This window comes from Mauremys mutica, chromosome 3 (assembly GCF_020497125.1).
Source record: "Mauremys mutica isolate MM-2020 ecotype Southern chromosome 3, ASM2049712v1, whole genome shotgun sequence".
Taxonomy (NCBI): Eukaryota; Metazoa; Chordata; order Testudines; family Geoemydidae; genus Mauremys; species Mauremys mutica.
The window spans coordinates 163,901,673-163,922,967 of NC_059074.1; the positions used below are offsets into that span (position 1 = coordinate 163,901,673).

Below are 21,295 nucleotides of genomic sequence, written 5' to 3' on the forward strand. Positions count from 1 at the left end.
CGCACTGATACGTATTTCAATCTTTTTTCTCTTTCCTCTTTAAACTTCTGTCATAAATTAGAAAACAGCAACAAAAAGCACCTTGTGTTGATTTTTAGGATATTTCTAATTTACAAATGAAACAGCAGCTAAATGAACTTATGCTTGCCCCTGACCATTTTTGTGCCTATACAGCCACATTTTATTATTTGTAAGTGTTTTTCTTTCCCCTTTTATGTGGAAGTCCCACAGAAATGAATAAAAATGATTATCTGACTATAAAGAGGAAACGACTGTACAAAAAGCGCTGTCAAATACACGTAGTAAGCAAAGAGAAAAATAATTTCTCCCTCTAAAGTCACTTTCCGCTTTAGTCAATTTAGGTGTTACAACTCAGTTGGTTATTACTGCACTGAAATGTGTGGTTGAATATGTTTCCCTGCCTCCATTAGCAATTTTCATCTCACCTCATCTCCTCACCTCAAGGAGTGCTATCTGCAGAGTACATTTTCTAGTCTCTTGCAGTCCAATGTTACAAACACACATAAGGATGTCAGAGGTGTTCTCTGGGTATTTAAGCTCACACAAAAAAGTTAACACTGAGTGGAAGTGAGGTTTATAGCACACTGCTCGTAAATGATGGTGCTGTCGTTGGGAGCCTTGCTCAGAACAAACTTGCACTGGAAAATAAGTTAGAAGTCACAGCACTTTGCCAGGGTACCATTTTGGATACAATGGTATTCCTGACTTGTTCTTGTTCTTTGGATACAATGGTATTACTGTGGCAGGGTGCTGCTAGAGAGGCCTTAATCAGCTCCTGCCACTCCAGCCCCAATCAGGGGGATTGGATTGGGGCTGGGTAGATAGCCTGATGCCTGCCTGGTAACTGACCACACCTGCCAGCCTTGTTAGCAGGAGCTATCAGGCTGGGAGGAACTGGGAAGTGGGGTTGGCGACCAGGATGGGAGGGTCAGACTCAAACGAAGGTGGGAGCCTCCTAGTGTGTTGCTGGCCAGGCCTGTGGTAGGCCAAGCTGTTGTAAAAAGCCTGTATACAGTTGGAAACCGGTGGTGGGGACTTGATCACAAATAAAGAGCACCAATGTTTCCCCAACCTAAAGTGTCACTGAGTCTCTGAGAAGAGGGGGAGGGAAGGGCCGAAACAGAGGGGCATGGCGTGCGCCCCATTACAATCACACATCACCTTTACTTGCATAATGGATTCTGTATTGGAGACAGACATGTCTGTAGCTGGGCAAATACATGGCATGATAACACAAAGCTCCTTCCCCATCCCTCTGTTCGCTATGGATTAATATTTAATATATTTATTATATGCAGTCTGTTCTTTTCCTAAACAAACTGTAACAGATTAAAAACTGCATTATTCCATAAGAGGTAGTGTTGAAGTCTCATTACAAAATGGCGTATGCCATGTTCTAGTTGCTGTTGTGTCAGCTAGAAAAGTGAGTGAGCGTCAAGCATTTCTGACTGAACTACATTATATGACACTGCACAGGACAAGGTGATACTCAGCCCCCACTCCTTTCATTCCTAATGTGGTCTCAGAATTTCATCTAAACCAGTCAGTCAACCTGCCTGTCTTCTTCTTGAAACCATACTCTGCACTGGGAGAATGGAAACTACATACACAAGATGTATCTAGGGCTTTGCTTTATTATACTGCCAGGACCAAACTGTTCAGACTGTCACCATATCTATTTCTAGCCATAGCTGGGCATTCTACAGGTCACCTTAGCTGCTAGGTCATATGCCAAGTTCAGGAGAGGAGTACTTCAATCACTGTTTGACTGATGCAGCTGAAACGCTTCATTCCCATCCTTCTGAGGGTTTATTGCTTGCCGGTCACCTACAGTAGGTTTCACACTGACTCATACTCAAAGACAAAAGAACAGTCACTCACAGTAACTGTGGTTCTATGCTGTAGTCAGTGTCAATCCCAGTGTCCCTTCTTTTCGGAGTCTTCATCTACCCAGAGCTTCAGATTATGACATCATTGAGGGAATGTCATAGCCGTTCCACCCTTTATGCCCTCACATGGGAACACAAGGAGGCGCAGGGTGCATTTGCAGCCTCGACTGACACAGCTGTTCAAAAGACCCCAGATATTACACAAATGAGATGCTTGTGATCCACACTGACTACAGCATCTTGAAGAACCACATTTATTGTGGGGTAGGTTATCATATTTTGGACACTTGGAGTAATTGTTACTAAAATGCAATCACAATAGAAATACTTTAATGTGAGATATCATTGGTATTCTCTATTTCTCAAAAATATACATTTTTTTTCCAAAAGAATGTTAAAGATGTATATTTTTATAGATCTATCTTTATATTTTATATTTTAAAATCTTATGTCACTTAAGATTTTGGCTTGGAAAATGAAATGTGTTTTCTGTGGGCTTATCCTTTGTTGTTTTTTGTTTTGTTTTGTTATATTTTATTTTATTTTATTCTATTTTTTTGTGTTCACAACTACCATATTTTAAATTCAGTGTTCTGCACTAGCCAATTTGGAATCTCAAAACATACTTGCTGGTGCATCTCAGACAATCAGGATTGAACAATTTGGCAGTAAAGCATATGGAAACTTTACTTCCACAATGAAAATGTAGGTAAAATATATTCATATTTCAAAATTGTTACATTAATCTAGAAAATACATACAGAAACAATTTTTTGAGAGATGTAAAACAATAAGGATAAAATATGGAATCAATATGTTATTGTTCAAATTTGAAATTGCATTCACTTGATAATTAAAAGGAGCTTAATCAGGTCTGACATTTAATTTCCTTATTGTCATGTCACATTTTCCCAAAATTTAAATTGACAGAAGAAAACGATGTTTTGTCATTTTAAAAAAAGTCAGATAGAAATAGTCCTACTTTAAGCTGTTCTTTTCTTTTCAGTCAATTATACTGCTGTTGATACTGAAGTCCTAAATAGGTTGCAAAAAAAATAGAATTTTTTGTTACATGTCAAATTGTGTCATTAATTGATAGAAGTGTACTTACTACAGTTGTTATATCCTATGTTAACAATTGTATTGTCATTACAATTACTTGAAGGAAAAATATTTTTTTACCTTTCCTTCAGTTGAATGTCTTAAATGTCTGTAACACACTGACCTTTTCCTCCCCTGTGGCTGTCATTTTTGAAACCTTTCTTTATTTTAAAATACAGGCTGAGCTGAAGAGTGGAATTCTGAGCTTCCTGTTAAAAACTGGCACTGTTTTTACACAAGTGGCTCTCTGGGCAGGGCTGTCCTATTGTGATGGAAACTGGAAGAGAGTAGCTGTGAAGAAGGAAGGCTCAAGAGTTTCTGCAAGTATGAATGAATTGACAGAGCATGTTTTGGAACCCCGGGCTCAGCAACTGAAAGTAAACTCTCCAGTCTACGTAGGGGGAATCCCCTCTGAGCTACAGAACTTCTCTAAAGAACTAGGATTAGAACAAGGTAAGGAAATCCAAGGAAATCCAGGAACGGGTATTAGTAATTCAGTAGACAGCTGTCTTTGCTCTGAGATGGTACTAAATGTATGCTCCAGTACAGTGTTAGGGGCCACTTAAACAATGTAATATTTATTCAAGTCTAAAGGGGAAATACAGATGTTCTCCCTACTTTTGTTATTGTCCCATGTTTCTGCTAACATTTCCATCCGTCCACCCCATCTAGCTAAACTTCGTGCTCCAAGCCTTACGTCTCAAAGGTCGCTTAGATCTCACCTGCCCCTTCGCTTGCCTGCAAAGTCAAGATGTTTGCATCCTAATTTACATATCAGTAGTTCCTGATCAGAGCTGTTAGCTTAGGCTATGTCTGCCCTAGCACTTTTGTTGGTATAACTTATATTGCTTAGGCGTGTGAAACCCCCCCCCCCCCGAGCGACATAAGTTACACTGCCAGAAGCGCCCGTGTGGACAGCACTATGTCGGTGGGAGATGCTACACCTGTCATTGGGGGCATAAAGTGGCTACATGCAAGATCTTACAGTGGTTCAGCTGAATCGGTACAGCTGTGCTGCTGTAAGGCCTCTAGTGCAGATGTGGCCTTAGGTAGAACAAGGGCTTGTCTACACGTGAAATGCTGCAGAAGCGCAGCTGCAATTCAGTGAAGACACTCCCTATTCTGATGAGAGGGGTTCTCCTATTGAAGTAGGTAATCAAGCTCTCCAAATGGGGTACTTAATTCTTCCATCAACTTAATGCTTGCTACGCTGAGGGTTAGGTCGGTTTAACTACGTCATTCATGGATGTGGGTTTTTCACTAGACCTAAGTTAAGCTTGAGCTGTCTGTGCCCTTTTGGTATATTAACTTCTTCAAGAGGCAAATGTTATAATTCCCCTTAGCAGTACCCCAATTCTATATGACATATGACTTGTAGGCAGACACCAGATCATCAGCCTTTGGGTAAAAGAAGTATCACCCATGTAGAATCCAGTGAGGGTGCTTTATCTTGCTGTCTTCTAGGCAACAGACATAGTATAAAAATAAATCTTACAGTCTAAGTAGTGTATATATAATATATCAATTAAATGTTATAGGAACCCTAAACGATCACTCCTATTTTTGTACACTATCAAAATCCTCCCACCCTTGTGATGTCTTAAGCAATCATTCAGATCAGCTGCATCAGAAAAATGAGACGTGCTAACTTCAGCTGCACAGGCAGAAAAGCTAATATCTTCAAGAGCGAGATTTTCACAGCACTCCAGCCACACAAGTCCCCTCCATAATCAGGAATGATAACACCCTCAACCAGTGAAACACAAGATAGGCACATTAGATCACTGGAATGCTCTCCATTGAGTAGGACACGGCAATATGTAGCAGCTACTGGGAGCTGATTAATCATTTCACAGGCATTGCTAAAGGTAGTTACAGAATTTTGTATGCAATGAATACTTTAAGTGAGATTTTCTGGATCAGCCAGTTGTACCTGGTACAGAACAAGGAGGAGGGGGAGACAAAGGTACTTCAACTCACCTTTGTGCTCCCTCCCTCCCCCATCCTCCCAGTTCTGGGACAGGCTTAATCTCTGGTGTAAAACAGAGTAGCCTTTCTTTGCTCTGTTCAACATTCAGTTGTCTGTGTCCCCTTGGTCGGGGACCATCTGAATGCAAAATGCCTGCAACATGGCTATAAACCAACCTGCCCCATCCCATGAATTTTGGCCTCTTCTTCCTTTTTCTTTCTTTCTTTCTTGTTTTGTTTTGTTTAACAAGGTCTTTGCAAATAAACCGTTATTTATAAAGCTATTCATTATTCATAATTTATTTTACTCTATCATAAACAATCAGATGGTAGTCAGTAGATCATATGTGAATTGTCTAATATTGGTATTCAGAGTTGAACATCTCAAGTGGGGTAAATACAAGTGTTGATATTGGATAACTGTATTCAAGTAAATTAGGCAGACAATTTTTCGAGCTTTATGAGGTCACAGATATGGAAAGGTTCAAATCAACCCAAAGCACTAGGATTCACAAGTAATTAATACTGTTCTTTCTAGTATTCAATAGCTGTAGGCATCATAATACATTATAACCTATCCCAGACCCTATGCATATCATTTTTCTGGCCCAAAAGGATGATCCATTATTCATGTCCCATTAATGCTATATCTTACCAGATGGTATCACTTCTGAGTTGATGCACTCCCAATTCCTGTAGCCAAGGGATCTATGAACTATTAATCTAGGGCCAAACATTATTAAAGGTGAGTGTCTAAAGTATATGTTTAGGCACCTAAGTAAATTTGGTCTGATTTTTCAAAAGTGCTGAATCCTCACTGACTTGAGATGGGAACTACAGGTCCTCAGTATGTTTGAAAAACAAGCCACCTATTTAGGTGCCCAAATGTGGATTGAAATGAGCATCTTTCGGCATGCATGTTTGAAAATTTTGGCCTATATTCATATTTTTAACTTGATCGTATTCCTAACTGTAGCCTATCGGTGTGACCAATAGGAATGGGAGTATGTGATGTTTTGGTGATCACGAGGAACAGTAAAGGGCTTTGTCACTGCCTGCCCTGTAACCTCGGGGTGTGTTAATGCTGTTCAGCTTTGGTTCAGATCCTTGACACCAGTAACCTGCCCACAAGCACAAAGTCTCACCTTGCAGGAGGTGGCCTGCATTGTGCAGGAGGTCAGACTAGATGATCATAATGGTCCCTTCTGACCTTAAAGTCTATGAGGATGACACCAATAGCCCATCTAGTCTCAAGTCTCCACAGAATCATCCTTCCTGATTTCTTAACTATCAGGCATTTGGACTTTTCTCCTCTGATTTGTCACCCCTGAAGATATGAAACCAGCCACCCAGATATCAGCTTACTTTGGCCCCCATGTTCCACTCAGTTTGTACAACTCAGACCTGCTTGGGGTAAAAATAAACAAAAGGTTTATTTAATAGAAAAACCACAGATTCAAAGATGAAGTGGTGAGGGAGAGCAAATGTATACAAGTTATACAGCAAATAGACATAAAGACATAACCTCAAGCTTTACACTTCCATATTGGATAAAATCCCTTTTCTAATACAAGTTACTGGCTGGCCTTGAACAGTTTCCCAGCATATCCCCTAACTATAACGGGGATCTAGCGTTTCACAGACAGCTTCCTGCCTAGAGGCTGTTCCTCAGTTTCTGGATGCTAAACCTTAGGCACAAGCCTGCTTTTAAAAGGCTTCCCACCCCCTTTCTCTCAGGGCTTATCTACACTGTAGAAACTGCATCTGTAGAGTACTCCATCAGCATAGGTAATCTACCTCCCTAAGAGGCAGTATCTTGGTCAAGGGGAGAATTCTCCTGTTGTCATAGAACTGTCTATACTGGGGGTTAAGTCAGTTTAACTGTGTCACTCAGGGGTGTGGATTTTTCACACTCTTGAGTAATTTGGTTATATTGACCTAATTTCCTAGTGTGGAACAGGCTTCAGTCTATGGTGACTCATGAATATTCAGCGTGTGAAAACCCCTTCTTGAATTGAGAGCTGGGATGTCTCAAAGATTTTTCATTAATTCTAATGGCCCGTCCTTGTTATTTCCTGGACTAGACAGTAGGTAGTAACTTGAAGCTGATTACGTGTAAACACCTGGCTGGAAACTGCCTTTCCCTGACCTCTTGTGAAACGGAGCCGAAGTTTAGGAGCTCAGTTCTCTCTATACACAAATAACCATAACCGGTATACATAACTCATAAAGATTCTTAAGTTCAGAAAGTTACAAGCTTTCATAAAAGATTTTACTCAACACGTTTTTATAGCACAATAACATTTTATAAAATAAGTTGGTTCAACTGCTTATTCTTTGGGTTTCAACCTCCCTGTTCTCCCTTTGGGGTGTCTGGACACTGATTGTCACAGAAGCATTCGTCAGAAAGAGAAAATGTGACTAAAATGACATGTTTCTAGGTAATAATTTAGGATGCATAATCTAGAAAATATTGTAATGTGTGTTACTGTTTGTTTCTCTTAATGTAATTCAAATTTGAAAGAAGCTGATGTTGCAAAACTTGTATTTATAATCAGCAGAATTATATATTGTCAATAGTAGATCCCGAGGTGTTAATTTCATGTTTTGTGCTTTATACTATCTACTGTAAAGTACAACTTTGCATTTAATTCCAATTTTCATTGTTGGGATATACATGGGAGCCTAGTTGACTTCAGAGACCAAATGTTGTTACCAACTGATGATTGCTCAATGGTCTATTTGACATAAGTTTCTGAGCATTGTTCAGTTCCCCATCACAAAGTAGGTATCTACTTCACATTATTACAAGCCTTGTTGGGAAGTTCAGTTACCTATGATTGGGAGGTCTTGGGTTATGTTTTATGCTATGTTTGTGAATGAGGTACCAAGTATGGTTCAGTTATGATAATCTCTGTTATGCTGATGTTTCCTCTATATGCAAGTATATTGGCTGTTCATAGGCTCTTCTTAGCTCAAGTGACTAAGAACATAATGCAAATATATGGAATATGGAAATATGAAATGCAAGGGCTGACCCCAAACTTAAAATCAATATTAGTCACTGATTTTATGTTAATACTTTTGAACATATGAACTGAAGAGGCAAAATAAAGTTTGGGGATTTTTTTTCACAGAGAGTGGAATGTTTAATAATAAGTATATATTTCAATGTGGCAGGAATTCAACACTGGAACATTAAGAGTCCTTACCAGCTTAATATGTAAAAGGTGTGTGTGGGGGGGGGAATAATCTTTTCTCAAACATAAATTGAAAGTTAACATTTACACCCAACTCTTCTTATCACAGAAAATGTAGCTTCGCAAGGAACAAAAATGATTCTTAATTAACGACTGAAGCCCTTTATGTGATACTAATCCCTTACTATTTGCTAGGTTTCGGTGGTTGCATGAAGGATGTTGAATTTACACGAGGTGCTGTCGTTAACTTGGCATCTGTGTCCAGCAGTGCTGTCAGAGTCAATCTGGATGGATGCCTATCAACTGACAGTGCTGTTAACTGCAGGGGAAATGACTCCATCCTAGTCTACCGAGGCAAAGAGCAGAGTGTTTATGAGAGTGGTCTGCAGCCATTTACAGGTAACACACTGGGCCCTTAAATGAAATGCTACACTTTTATTTCATTCTGCATTAATGTGTTCTTGAGTTCACTCTTTTTTTTTTTTTTTTTAAGAATACCTGTATAGAGTGGTTGCCTCAAATGAAGGAGGGTCAGTGTCTAGTGTCTGGAGTCATGGTCGGACAAGAGAATCAGGTACACACAGTTTCTAAATGTATCCATTTTATGTTTTATGAGTTATCTAATGTTAGGCTGTTTGCTGGAGAAAATCCCACTATGAGAATTTTAATTACCATATATACTCATTCATAAGCCGAATATTTTTGGTAAAAAAGTGATGCATCAAATAACAGGGGTCAGTTTATAAACGGGTCTACACCAAAAGGTGATGATTTTAAACTCTATGGAATTATTGAATTGAATATCTACAGGGATTGGCAACCTTTGGCACATGGCGCAGCTAGCACATCCCTCGGCCCGCGCTGCTTCACGCTGCTCCCATTGGCCTGGAGCCACGAACCGCGGCCAGTGGGAGCTGTGATTGGCCGAACTTGTGGACGTGGCAGGTAAACAAACCAGCCCGGCCCGCCAAGGTGCTTACCCTGGTGAGTTGCATGCCAAAGGTTGCCGATCCCTGATCTAATACATTGTCGTTTTGTTTACCTGGAGCGTCTGCAGGCATGGAGCCCCTCAGCTCCCTGTGGCCGTGGTTCACCGTTCCCAGCCAGTGGGAACTTCCCGCAGCTCCCATTGGCTGGGAATGGCGAACTGCAGCCATGGGGCGCAGAGGGGCTCCATGCCTGCAGACGCTCCAAGTAAAAAAAATGTCCCGACCATCTAGTAGCTTACCCTGATGGGCCAGGAGCCAAAGTTTTCCAACCCCTGAAATATAGGGTCGGCTTATGAAAGGGTCATACAGTTTTTGCTATTTTTACCTATCCATTTTGGGGGGTCGGCTTATAAACAAATGGGCTAATGAATGAGTATATACAGTAAATCGTAAACATTGCAGAATATTTTAAGGCGAACCAAATTTTTTTGACATTTGGATTAATAACATATCAATATTTTATTGTAGCTATGAAATGCACAAGTAGGCATTTTTCACAATATATTTCAAGGTGTTTTCTAATTATAATACACCATATTTATTATGTAAAATCAAAGATACACCTCTACCTTGATATAACGCTGTCCTCGGGAGCCAAAATATCTTATTGCATTATAGGTGAAACCACGTTATATTGAACTTGCTTTGATCCGCCAGAGTGCGCAGCCCTGCCCGCCCGGAGCACTGATTTACCGTGTTATATCCAAATTCGTGTTATATTGGGTCAAGTTATATCAGGGTAGAGGTGTATTTAAAAGGTTGTATTGCTTTATCTTAGCATGAACATATATGAATATAAGCTACACAACCAGTTTATGTTATATGCAAATCTAAACATCCAGTCAAATTACACGTCTGCTAGAAAAAAGGCATCTGGTGATGATTGTTAAAGTGCAAGGCCACACAGGACTCTCAAAAAAACATTGCAAAGCAAAAATATAGTGCATAGTTGGCATTACTGTTCATGATGGGTCACACAGATGTGTGTGTTCACACAAAAAGATTAACCTCTCCTTAAATTTCATGGAGGAAATTTGGAGGCACTTCCCTTTTTGTACAGTAGGCTTTTTTATACTCTGTTGAGCTAGTAATTTTCTAAGGTTCCTCGCACTGTGAAATCTGTGTCCATAGACTGCTATCACTATACATTAGATCCAAATTGTACTCCAACAATTCAGAGAGTTCTACTTATAGAAGATGGTCAAACAACATTATTGTATGATCTCCCCAATTATACCAAACTCTTCTTTAAAAAAATACTTATAATATAATTGCATTGCAAAAGATGCTTTAAACATGTTCACCAAAAGAAATATTTGACTTTCAAATACATTGCTTATGCAGCTTAATGTCACCATTTTGTCTTCCGCCCAGAAGAAAGCATGTACAGCCATTTTTATATGAATTATCTGACCACAGTAAGTTTTACCATAAATTTATATTTACAATCTGACCACAACACTGAGCAGCTACATGCTCCCAAGGGCTGGAGAATAATTGCACTATTTAATTATTTTTGAGTCAGGTTTGTTGTGTCCCTTATGAAAAGACCATCTGCTATCTTGTACCTTACTTTGCCCTGTGCTATATTTCAGAACTAATAACATCAATATATTTCTGTAGTAGTTTCAGTAACCTGAAGCTATTCTAGAATATCACATTATTACTTTCCATAGGCACCACAAACATTCAAATATTTTTACACTTAGCATTCCAGGGTCGTTTCCACCTCCAACAAAGGTTGCAATTATTTAATGAGTCAAAACAATAAGGTCACTACAAAGAGGATATTTGATGTAGGGAAAGCGGAGTGATCTTCATCAACAGGCCTTAGGAGTCCACAAGCATTTACAGCAAACTCGCCATCCACCATCCTGCCATAGTGTTCCTTGGGCCTTTCCTCTGCATCCCTTGTGCGGTCATCTGTGATGAAGTCGTTACTGGCCAGACCTTTATTTGGTATAACAATATCTAATAAATACTTAAAGGTTATGGGAAATGGGATGAATTTTTTATTAGGGATTGTATGTGTACATGAGGTTGCCTTTCAGCTTCTTTTAAACATCTTTATTCTCTTTTTTAAAAATCATCTGAAGTGATTAAAAGCAAAGGCTAATGCGAAAGGCCTTGCACAAGCTCAGTTTTTACTTCTGACAGTCGTATGCAATTATTAATTTATTTTCATATGTGATGGGGTGATCTGCGCCTTAAGGGCTGTGGAGCCTAATGCTCAGCCCACCCTGTCATGTGGCATTGCCCTTTTAAAAGTTTGAAAGGTCCAATTATATATGCAAGTTACTCGGGAGATATTGGGAGAGAGGAAGCAATCCTGCGAGTAAGAAGTGTTTGAGAGGGAATCCCATTACTGTTTCTTTAAAGACTTGGGGCCAGGAAGCTGCAAAAAGGGGACCAGAATAAATGCTGCCTGGTCCCTTATAGCAGAGCAGACACAAGGAGACATTGGCAGGGAAAGACTGGCCTGCTCAGAACCCTTAAGGAAGAGGGGTCAGCTGAGGGAGAAGCTGGCACAGGCCCTACAGCTGACTAGCCCACAACTCCGCTCCGAGAGGAGAGCTGGGGAGACTCTTGGTTAAGGAACGAGCAAGGGACCAACGAATACAGCCCAGTTTGAAAGAGGAGAGTTGGGTGCTCCAGCTTAAGGAAGGAATGAAAAAGAAGTAACCCAGAGAAGAAACTGGGGAAGGTCCCAGAAATACTATGTTACAGGCACAGGAAAGAAGAGTCTTCTGAAGGGAGGAGCCAGAGACTGCTAGTTGAACTGAACCTGAGATGGTGAATGTCCCCAACTGTATCTAGTAAGCTCCTGCTTATGCTTATAGCTGTCGTTAATAAATTAGACCCTCATAAAGGGGGGTGCTCTTTGATAATGATGTCTGTCTGGTCCTGTTTCTAACCTGGGTAAAGAGAAGTGAGGCAGGGCTCACCTGCGACACTATGCCTGAGTGAAAGAGAGTGCATGGAGATAGTCTGGAGGTCATCACACCATATTTTCATATGCTTTTAAAATTCTTCTGAAATACTTTAATTTAGAAAATGAAACTGGAATTTTGAGAATGTGCTCGCATTTGTGATGTTTAGTGGCTGATGTACCCAAGAGATAAGTGCCAAACCCCTATGTATAACAGTCTAATCCTCTTGCTTCATTCAGTTACATCATTATATTGCTTGAACTTGATAGCCGCCTACAATCCACCTCCTTCTTATGAGTGATGTTTAATCACATTTGATACATTAAATGTTTTTGGAAAACCTCAACTAGACAAGAAAGAATGTTATGTAGATGGAGTTTTGATGGTTTTGAAATATAGCTTAAACTGAATGGCTCAAGATGTGCAGTCATATTAAATCAATGCTGAAAAGTTACAACTCTAATAAATTGTATTTATGCTAATGGTTCAGTCTGATTTACTGCAGCCATTAAAAGTGAAGAATAGGGGCAATAGTCTTCTCAGAACTGCCATTTTCGCTATTTTCTATTTTATCCTTCTCCAGTCCCAGAAAATGTGCCAACTCCCTCAGGAATTCACAGCATAAATGGTTACAGCATTGAGGTGACTTGGGACAAACCTGCTGGGGTCATAGGTGTAATTGAGAAGTACATTTTGAAAGCATACAATGAGGATGGTCCCAGTGTACCCATCATCAGTGCTGAGTTTACTGACACTACTACGCTCACAGGTAAATGTTGCTAACTACTAGTTTGAAGGGAGATGTAATAAAACAAGATGTATATAACTTATTTTGTCAAGCTGAAAAATATTAGTTGGATACTGTGTAGTATATCCATCTTTGTGTGTCAATGGCCTAAATAGTGTGTGTACAAATTTTAATTTACTTCAAGAGCAGTAGAAATAAAATGTAGCCCAAAAGCTGGAAAGTATTTTTACCCAAATCCATTTTTGTCATTCTATTGCCATTGAGTATTCTGTGTTTGTTTGACTGTCTTTAGTAGTTTCTCTTTCTCCCTCTTCTTGCCATTCCAGGTCCCTTAGGGGTTGATCCTGCATGGTACTGCAATCCTGCAAACACTTTAAGCATCTGAGTAACCCTGATGACTTCAGTGAGACTACTCACATGCTTAAAGTTAATCATGTACTTAGTGCTTTGGTAGATTGGGCTGGAGCATCTGCACTTTGCAGGGTGAGCCATTACTGAATGAAGGATTTTTTTTTTTGCCAGTGGCAGGAATAGTCTTCAGGATTGGGAGTGGGGCAGAAGCAGCTTTATTGGATGGGAATGTTTTTTTTACAGGCTGGGGCTCTTCTTAGCAGCCTCTAAGAGGGGGACTGGTTTGGGTGTGGGGAAAAACTCTGTAATCTTGTCTGCTACAACATGATCACTGGAGACATGGAGACCCTCTCTCCTTGGCAGTATATGTTGGAGCTGGCTAGCTGTCTTTCCCTTTGCCAGTAGAATCCCCGCTCTAAGTGGATGCCTTTCCACTGCACAGTCAGCTCTCTTCCTGGTGTTGTATGTCGAAGACATGGCCCCTTGTGTGAGCCAAACTCCTCCATTGGCAGCGAAGAGAGTATGCAACAGCTGACCCTCTGAACTATGTGGTCTATGAAGACTCAGGAGGGCAGTAGTAAAAATCTATTTTTCCAGAGTGTAATGTATGGGATTTGTTTAAAAATTCCCTAAAATTAATTGTATAATTCATCATAATTAAAAAAAAATGCCAGTAACATATTGCCCAAAGCTGAACGCTTGGTTTGGCTCAGCTTTGGATGTTACAGCGCAATCTCAGGAAGTGCCTTCTCCTTGGGCAGGATACTACTGCTGCTTCCCTCAAACCCAGTTAATATGTGCTTCACGTTTGTGCATAAATATGTACGTTTTGTGTCCTGTGTATGTACCATATAATTGTGTATGTATATTTAAGAGATAACGTGCACATATTTTATTTTCTTTGAGTTGAAGTTTCTTGATTACTTGTGGGTGGTGTGGTGACTATAATAGTGTTTTATTTATTTGTTTAATTAATTAACCCAATGGCTGAAAATTATCCAAGATGTAAGGCAGTACCAAATATATTAGCAGAAATAAAGGTCCACTCACAAATGACTGAAAAATCTAAAAAGGGCTAAATTAATCAGATAATTTATTCACAATGAATAATTTTGACCAGCATCAAAAATGCTGCTTCACTTTCAGCACTTTCACTTTTGCAAGCATTAGAATATGAATATAAAACATTACTCTCAAGATTATGTCTGGCCCCTGTGCAGGTTCAGAAGGGGAAAAGTGCAAGGATACTCCGTAAAAGGTCTGAGCTCATAGAAATTTTGCATTCACCTGAGCAACGACTGTGCAAGGAAGGCTAGTCCAGTGGTTATGGTGCTAGGGTAGTCTCTCTGCCTCAGTTTCCGACCTGTAAAATGGAAAAAACTACTTCCCTACCTCATGGTGGGTTGTGAGGAGCAATACATTAAAGACTATGAGGTGTTCAGATACCAATAATAGGGACTATGTAAGTACTGCAGAGAGGTACTAGACAACTCGCAAGAGATGGGTCTTTGACCACTCTCCCCTCCTAATAGGTGGTGAAGTGATTGTGCTTCTCCTACACACCCACGAGCTCAAGAAAGTATTGTGCTCTAATGAATCACGGTGCTTCTCAGAGCTCCCATGGATACAGGGCAGTATGCATAGATCACAACAGAGCCAAGTAACATTCTTTACATCTTTTTAAAAATACCTAATCTTGAAGCTTTTGCCTTCTGGCTGCCTTAGCAATTTGATTGCAATTCAGTTTGCACAGCTGGGCAGGTCTGCAGGTGGCTGAAAATGTGTTAGGCAGGTGGCCACCTACTAATGTGTGAGTTAATATGGAGGAGATAGGAAGTCTCACAGGGACTGAGATTTTGCTGGCTGTTAACACAAGTGACCTCAGATAGCAGCAAGCCATAAAAGCAGTTTCCACTGTATCGTGAATGCACATGCTTCTTGCCTAATAGATTCATTTTATTTGCAAATATTTGTATTGTTTAAATGACTAAGGACAATTAACGTAAAGAGGCACTATCAAAATAAAACTTCTGCCTTAAAATAAATGTTGTTATGATGGCTGGATTGTAAAAACACACAATTTTTCAAATCTCATATTTTTCATTATTTATGTTCTCGGTTTACTTTTTGCACTTCTTATCATGGACACTGAAACTAGGCTTTACCAGTTTCACTTTTGTTTCAGATCAGTGCTGCTTTTTGGTTCTGCAGGGTGGTCATAGTGTTTCTTTGATATTCATAACACAATAGGGAAATTTTTAAATTTAAAAAAAATCCTATTTTTATTGAAATTATATTGAAAATATTTATTATTTTATCAGTAGTATAGCACCAGATTACAGACATGATACTTAGAAGACACAGAAATAAAACAAGCTCTGTACTTATAGGAACTTGCAGTTTAATTAAAATGTTTCTATGTAACTAGTTTTGTAAAAAGTATTTGGGTTTTTTTTTAAAACAAAATCCAAATTTGGAGTCTACAAATAGCTATAGGGAAATGGTAAACTAACTTCTTGTTGATTTGAATGTGTGTGCGCTATATTAGGATATCAATAGAGAGGAGACAGAGAGTGGTTCATTAACTCACAACAGAAAGCGGTTATAATTGTAGTTATACTGCAGTCTGCTGGAAAACTGGTCTGTCAGAAAAATTACAGGACTTACAATAACATTCTTGTTTACTGAAAAACAATGACTAGAGACTGATCAGGATAAACCTGTTTGAGAGAATATAGTGCTGCAATTTAAGAAGATAAGAAAAAAGTGACTAACACTTAAGGCCCAATTCAGCATTGCCCTGTGGCCCTCTTTTTGTTACCTTGATAGAGGCACGGTGGCTATAGAACACATAAGGGGAACCCCACAGGAATACTTTGGATACAGCAGGAGCCCTGATGGACTCAGCGTTGTGTTAACCAGCCTTGCATCACCTCCATGACAGCCCCCAGCACAAGGGGCTTTGAACGAAGGCCAGGTGTGTGGACTTATGCTTAACTGACTAGCTTAAGCAAAACATAATACCAGAAACAAGCTATTTTATTAAACTACCTGGGTTCAAAACTCTTGAAGCCCTTACGTCTCAGCTTAACAGGAATTCCCACCCTTCCACCAAACACACACACCCTCAGAGATCCTCTCTGTGGAACTCAGCCAAATAAAATGGCTGCTCAATATGCAGTCTTCCTACCTCATGCCATTTCATGGCTTGGGGACCACCATAATATTCAAAGACATAAGTGCCGACTCCCTGGCTGCTCTGGGGCTGGAGCACCCACGGGGAAAAATTAGTGGGTGCTCTGCACCCACTGGCAGCTGAGCTCCCCTCCCCGCTTCACCTCAACTCCACCTTCTCCCCTGAGCGTGATGCGTCCCTGCTTCTCCCCCTAGCTCCCAGTGCTTGCCGCTGCAAAACTGCTGTTTTGCGGCATAACAAGCTCTGGGAGGGAGAGGGGGAGGAGTGGGAATGTGGCATGCTGAGGGGAGGAGACGGGGCCGGGGCAGGGATTTGGGGAAGGAGTCCAATAGGGGCAGAGAGGGAGCAGAGTTGGGCGGGGACTTTGGGGAAGGGGTTGGAATGGGGAAGGGCAGGAGGGGGCGGGGCTGGGGTGGAGTCGGGACGGGGCCGGTGGGAGAGGCGGGTTGAGCACCCACTGGCCCCAGTGGAAGTTGGCGCCTATGTTCAGAGGGTCAATCTGGGATCCTGACAAGAGTTGCATACATCAGTTTCCCTATTGTTTTATTCATGTTCGCAAACTGTACTCATCACTGCAATACAATCCCAAATTCCCACTCTTGACTCTTAGAAGCAAAAGCCCTCGAACTCTAATCTACTATCATCCAAACCGCAAACAGTTTTTCTTTAGTCTCAGAAAGGAGAATTCAGATCCATAAACCATTTGAAATAAGGACACACAATAAGACAACTGAAGCAAGAGACGGTTACCAAGGAGGCCAGCTTATTTGGTTTGGTAACCTACCTATCACTTTATGTTGTTCAGGGTCAACAGTGCCAAGATGAGACAAATCAAAATATAAATTTCCTGGAGCCTGGCTAGCTTTCCTTACCCTAGTTGAAATAATATCTGATACATCAACACATTTTGGTGATAGATAGTTACATTACTGCTATGGCCAGTGAGAACAAACATGGGAACACAAGGTGTTTACAATAGAACAAAAGGTCATGATATTGCTAATAAAAGGGGCAGAATAAAATCTGGCATCAGTTCAGGCTGTAAACTCTTCATAGCGGCAGATTGGTTGGCACCCATCAGGCAATCACTGGACCTGCAGAATGGAGTCTCCTCCAGTGTGCATTCCACAACCTGCCACAGAAATTCAGGATATGAATATAGGACCTTTTTCAAAGGAGACACAGTTGAAATCCTGGCCTGCTGGATTTATCTCCCTTTCCTCTCCTGGTATCCAGAACACCGAGGCAAGTAGGAGAAAGAAAAACTAGTTCTAATGACTCTCTTTTGGCCTTGGACCATCCTGTTTTTGGACCATCTGGAATGATCCCATTGCCTTTTCATATCCCCATTTGGATGAATCTATTATCTCAATGGTCCCTGCTACATCCAGCTGCAAGATGTTTCTGCAGCCCAGCATCTCCCACAATTCTGCTACACATTGCTGCTCTCCCCTCTCTGCAGCTACTAGAAGAGGTTCAAAGCTGCAGAACAGCTTGTACTGGCCATGCTTCCTCCTCCTGCTTGCCACCAGATCTTCTGCCTCTCTGGCAGGAAACAGTGGTAGTTCACACAGCTTCCATCCCTTTTCTTTCAACTTCATTGTTCTGGCAGTTTTTCAGGTAGTTTCAATGTTTTGTTTTGCTTCAAGCCTCCTCTTCTCCTCCTGGTCTAGGGTCTGAGCAGGACAGTTGTCCTAGTCACCTGGAGCCTCCACTTCAGCGCCTCCCCGTTGGCATCCCCTGCCCCTTCTCAGGCATGGCAGAGTGGTCACACAAGCACTGGGCAAAATCAAAGAAGAGCTCTATATGTGAAGCAGTTTTCTCATGCTCAGCAGAAGGCAGATTATGCTTAGTCTGCTCCCAGCCAGCCAACCCTAACTCTGCTAGGCTACAGGGCTCTGATTTGGACAGGCATGTTGGGTCCCCCTAGGACAGTGAACACTCGGAGAGAGAATTCTATAGAGGTCTCTATGCTCTGTGTAAAGCAAGCTGCAAGAAATCCCATTCTAGCCAGGCCTGGGAAAGCCACTCCTGTGAAGAGCAGAAAACAGTCAAAAATCCAGAAAGAGGAAGTAAGAAAAGAAAAAAATACAAAAAAAAAATCCAGAAAGACTTTTTGTCCTCTGACTCCAACTCCTCCATCTCTAAAAAGGAAGGAGAGCTCTCAGTCTCTGAATATGAAAAGAATTCTGGGAAAATTCAGCAAAAATGTTTTACCCACACAAAGTTTGAAGCCTGGTGCAAAAAATCAAAAAATCATGTGTCCATGATTCAGATCCAGCCTGAGCAGGTTCCTGAGGGACAAGCCTCAAAGTAAATATCTCCCCTCAAAATCCTCCCCTCAGAATTCAATTCCCCTGCACTCCTCCTTTGAGGATGTGATTAGAGAGGAGTGGGAGAAAATCAGACAAGAGTAAGCACATTAATAGCCATGACCTTGGACTTTAAAAGCTACCGGAGCCAAAATATTTTATTACTGTACTGAGATCCCAAAGGGAGATGCCCCAGTAGCATCCTTAGCAAGAGCTATGGTTATTCCAGTTGAAAGGGAGTTCTTTCCCAAGATCCCCACAGATAGGAAAGTGAAGATCACTCTTAGAAGGGCTTTGAAGGCATCCTTGGCCACTCTCCAAGACTCTCTCAAACCTACATGCTTTGCGAGAGCTTCTCTGTCTTGGTTGGAAGAACTCAGGGCCTTGAAGCACAGGGATCACACTAACTTTAGCGCCATTCTCAGGAAAATTTCCCAGGCAATAGCATTTGTGGCTGACACCTCAAGGGATGCAATGAGGTTTTTGGCCAGGGCCATGGCATCCAGCTCAGTGGGCAGGAGTCAAATATGGCTGTGTCCCTGGAAGGTAGAAATTCAGGCATGGCAAGTCCTGTGGCCTCCAGGTTCACAGGATTTCTCCTCTTTGGAGAAATAATAAATAAGATTGTAGCAGAAAATGCTGCTAAATCTAAGCAGCCCCTCCTTTCTCCAACAAGTGCTTTCAGGAAGGAGTACAAACATGTCTTCAGGCACTCTCTTTGTCCTTCTTCCCTGCAGAAGTACCAGAGGAAGAACAGCAGATATTCCAAGATAAAGCACCTAAAGCCAGAGCTCAAGGATAAAGCCCAGGGGTGGTCCTGCAGCCCTCCACAGCCCGTCCTCAAAATGAGTAGATATGCCTTCACCCAGAACTGAATCTCAGATGCAGTATTTCCCACTTCTTGGAAGAATGTTTTTTATTGACCACAGACAAATCGGTGAGAAAAATAGTAAATCAGGAATACTCCCATGAGCTATGGGCTCCACCACATTCTTTCTTCATCCAGTCCCCAATCTCCACTGATCTCACCAAGAGCAAATTGATCTGGAAAAAAAATCTCCAGTCCTCTGTACAGAGGATGATAGAAGGAATTCCCTCAGATGAAAAGTTCTCAGAGGTCTATTCTGTTGTCTTCATTATTTGGATGGGCACAGGGAGAGTCAGAGTCATTCTAGATCTCAAAAGGCTCAACAAGTGAATGAAGAAAAACTTCTGAATGGAGACTCTGGTTTCTATGGTGTCATTCCTGTGGCAAGGGGGAGGAGGGTCTCCTAACCTCAGTGGAGCTGGTGGATGCATATCTCCACATCCACATCCATTTGTGCCACTGCAGTCCTCTGAAATTTGCTTGTGACACAGAGCACTACCTGGACTGAACCCTCCCATTAGGAATCATTTTAGCCCCAAGGGTCTTTACGAAGATGCTGGCACTGTTCATAGGCGACTCTTGTGGCAGAGAACTCACTTATACCCTTTTCTGGTTGACATTCTAATCAGATCTCTGACCCAGCCTGTGGTGCACACCATCACAATGCAAACTATGGATCTCCTGAAAGCCCACAGCTTTATGATAAACCTCAAGAAAAGTTCCTTGATCCCATTGATAACCCATCTGAGAGTGGACATAGACACCTTGGTGGCAAAGATCTACCTATCACACAACAGGTTCCAAAAGGTTCAGGATGTTATCCCCATCCTGCACAAGTGCACCACACCAATCATAGCTCAGTGCCTTCTGGGTCTCCTGGTGTTATGCATAGATATCCCGCAATGGGCAGGATCCCATGTCAGGCATCTTCAAGCCTTCCTTCTTAAAGTATGGGACTACCCCGCAGAATGCATGAAAGATCAGGTGGTGATCTTGAACCAGAAACTTGGCTCTCTAGCATGGTGGACAATCCATGGGAAGGGACTTCCCATATGTCTTCCAAAGCTTCTGGTTCTCACAACCAATGCCAGCTTCCTAGGTTGGGGAGCACACTTGGTACCCAGAATGGTGCAGGGTACCTGAAGTTCCAAGTAGAGAAAACACACCATCAATCTCCTGGAGCTCAGAGTCATCAAGTTGGCTCTCAGGAGATTTCAAAGCTACCTACAGGGCAATCAAATCCTGATCCAGTCAGACAATACAACCAGGGTTGCATACATAACCAAGTGTACTAATACAGAATGGGGGATAACTGGCTTGGCAGTAGCACTGCTGAGAAAGATCTGGGAGTTGTGGTGGATCACAATCTCAATATGAGTCAGCAATTCAGTACTGTTGCAAAAAAAAGCAAATGCAATTTTAGGTTGCATTAACATAAGCATAGCATGCAAGTCATGGAAGGTGAAAATACCACTGGTTAGGTCTCAGGTAGAGTACTGTGTCCAGTATTGGTCACCAGTGTATAGAAATGACGTAGACAAAGTGGAAAGGAACCCAAGGTGAGTGACAAAGATGACCAAAGGGATGAAACTGAGTGGGGGACAGGCTAGCAGTCTTCAGATACTTGAAAGGCTGCCATAAAAAAGATGGAGAAAAGTTGTTCTCTCTTGTCACAGAGGGCAGGACAAGAGTGAATGGATTCAAACTACAGCATAGCAGATT

General features: G+C 41.3%; 1 protein-coding gene across 1 annotated transcript in view; it reads left to right on the forward strand.

Annotated features, from left to right (window-relative positions):
- USH2A (usherin) overlaps positions 1-21,295 on the forward strand; it is a 624,012-nt gene that overhangs the window by 261,714 nt on the left and 341,003 nt on the right. The window contains exons 28-31 of the mRNA XM_045011456.1: positions 3,191-3,464; positions 8,375-8,578; positions 8,673-8,753; positions 12,682-12,867. Coding sequence (XP_044867391.1) covers positions 3,191-3,464; positions 8,375-8,578; positions 8,673-8,753; positions 12,682-12,867 — 745 coding nt within the window. The remainder of the gene's footprint in view (positions 1-3,190; positions 3,465-8,374; positions 8,579-8,672; positions 8,754-12,681; positions 12,868-21,295) is intronic.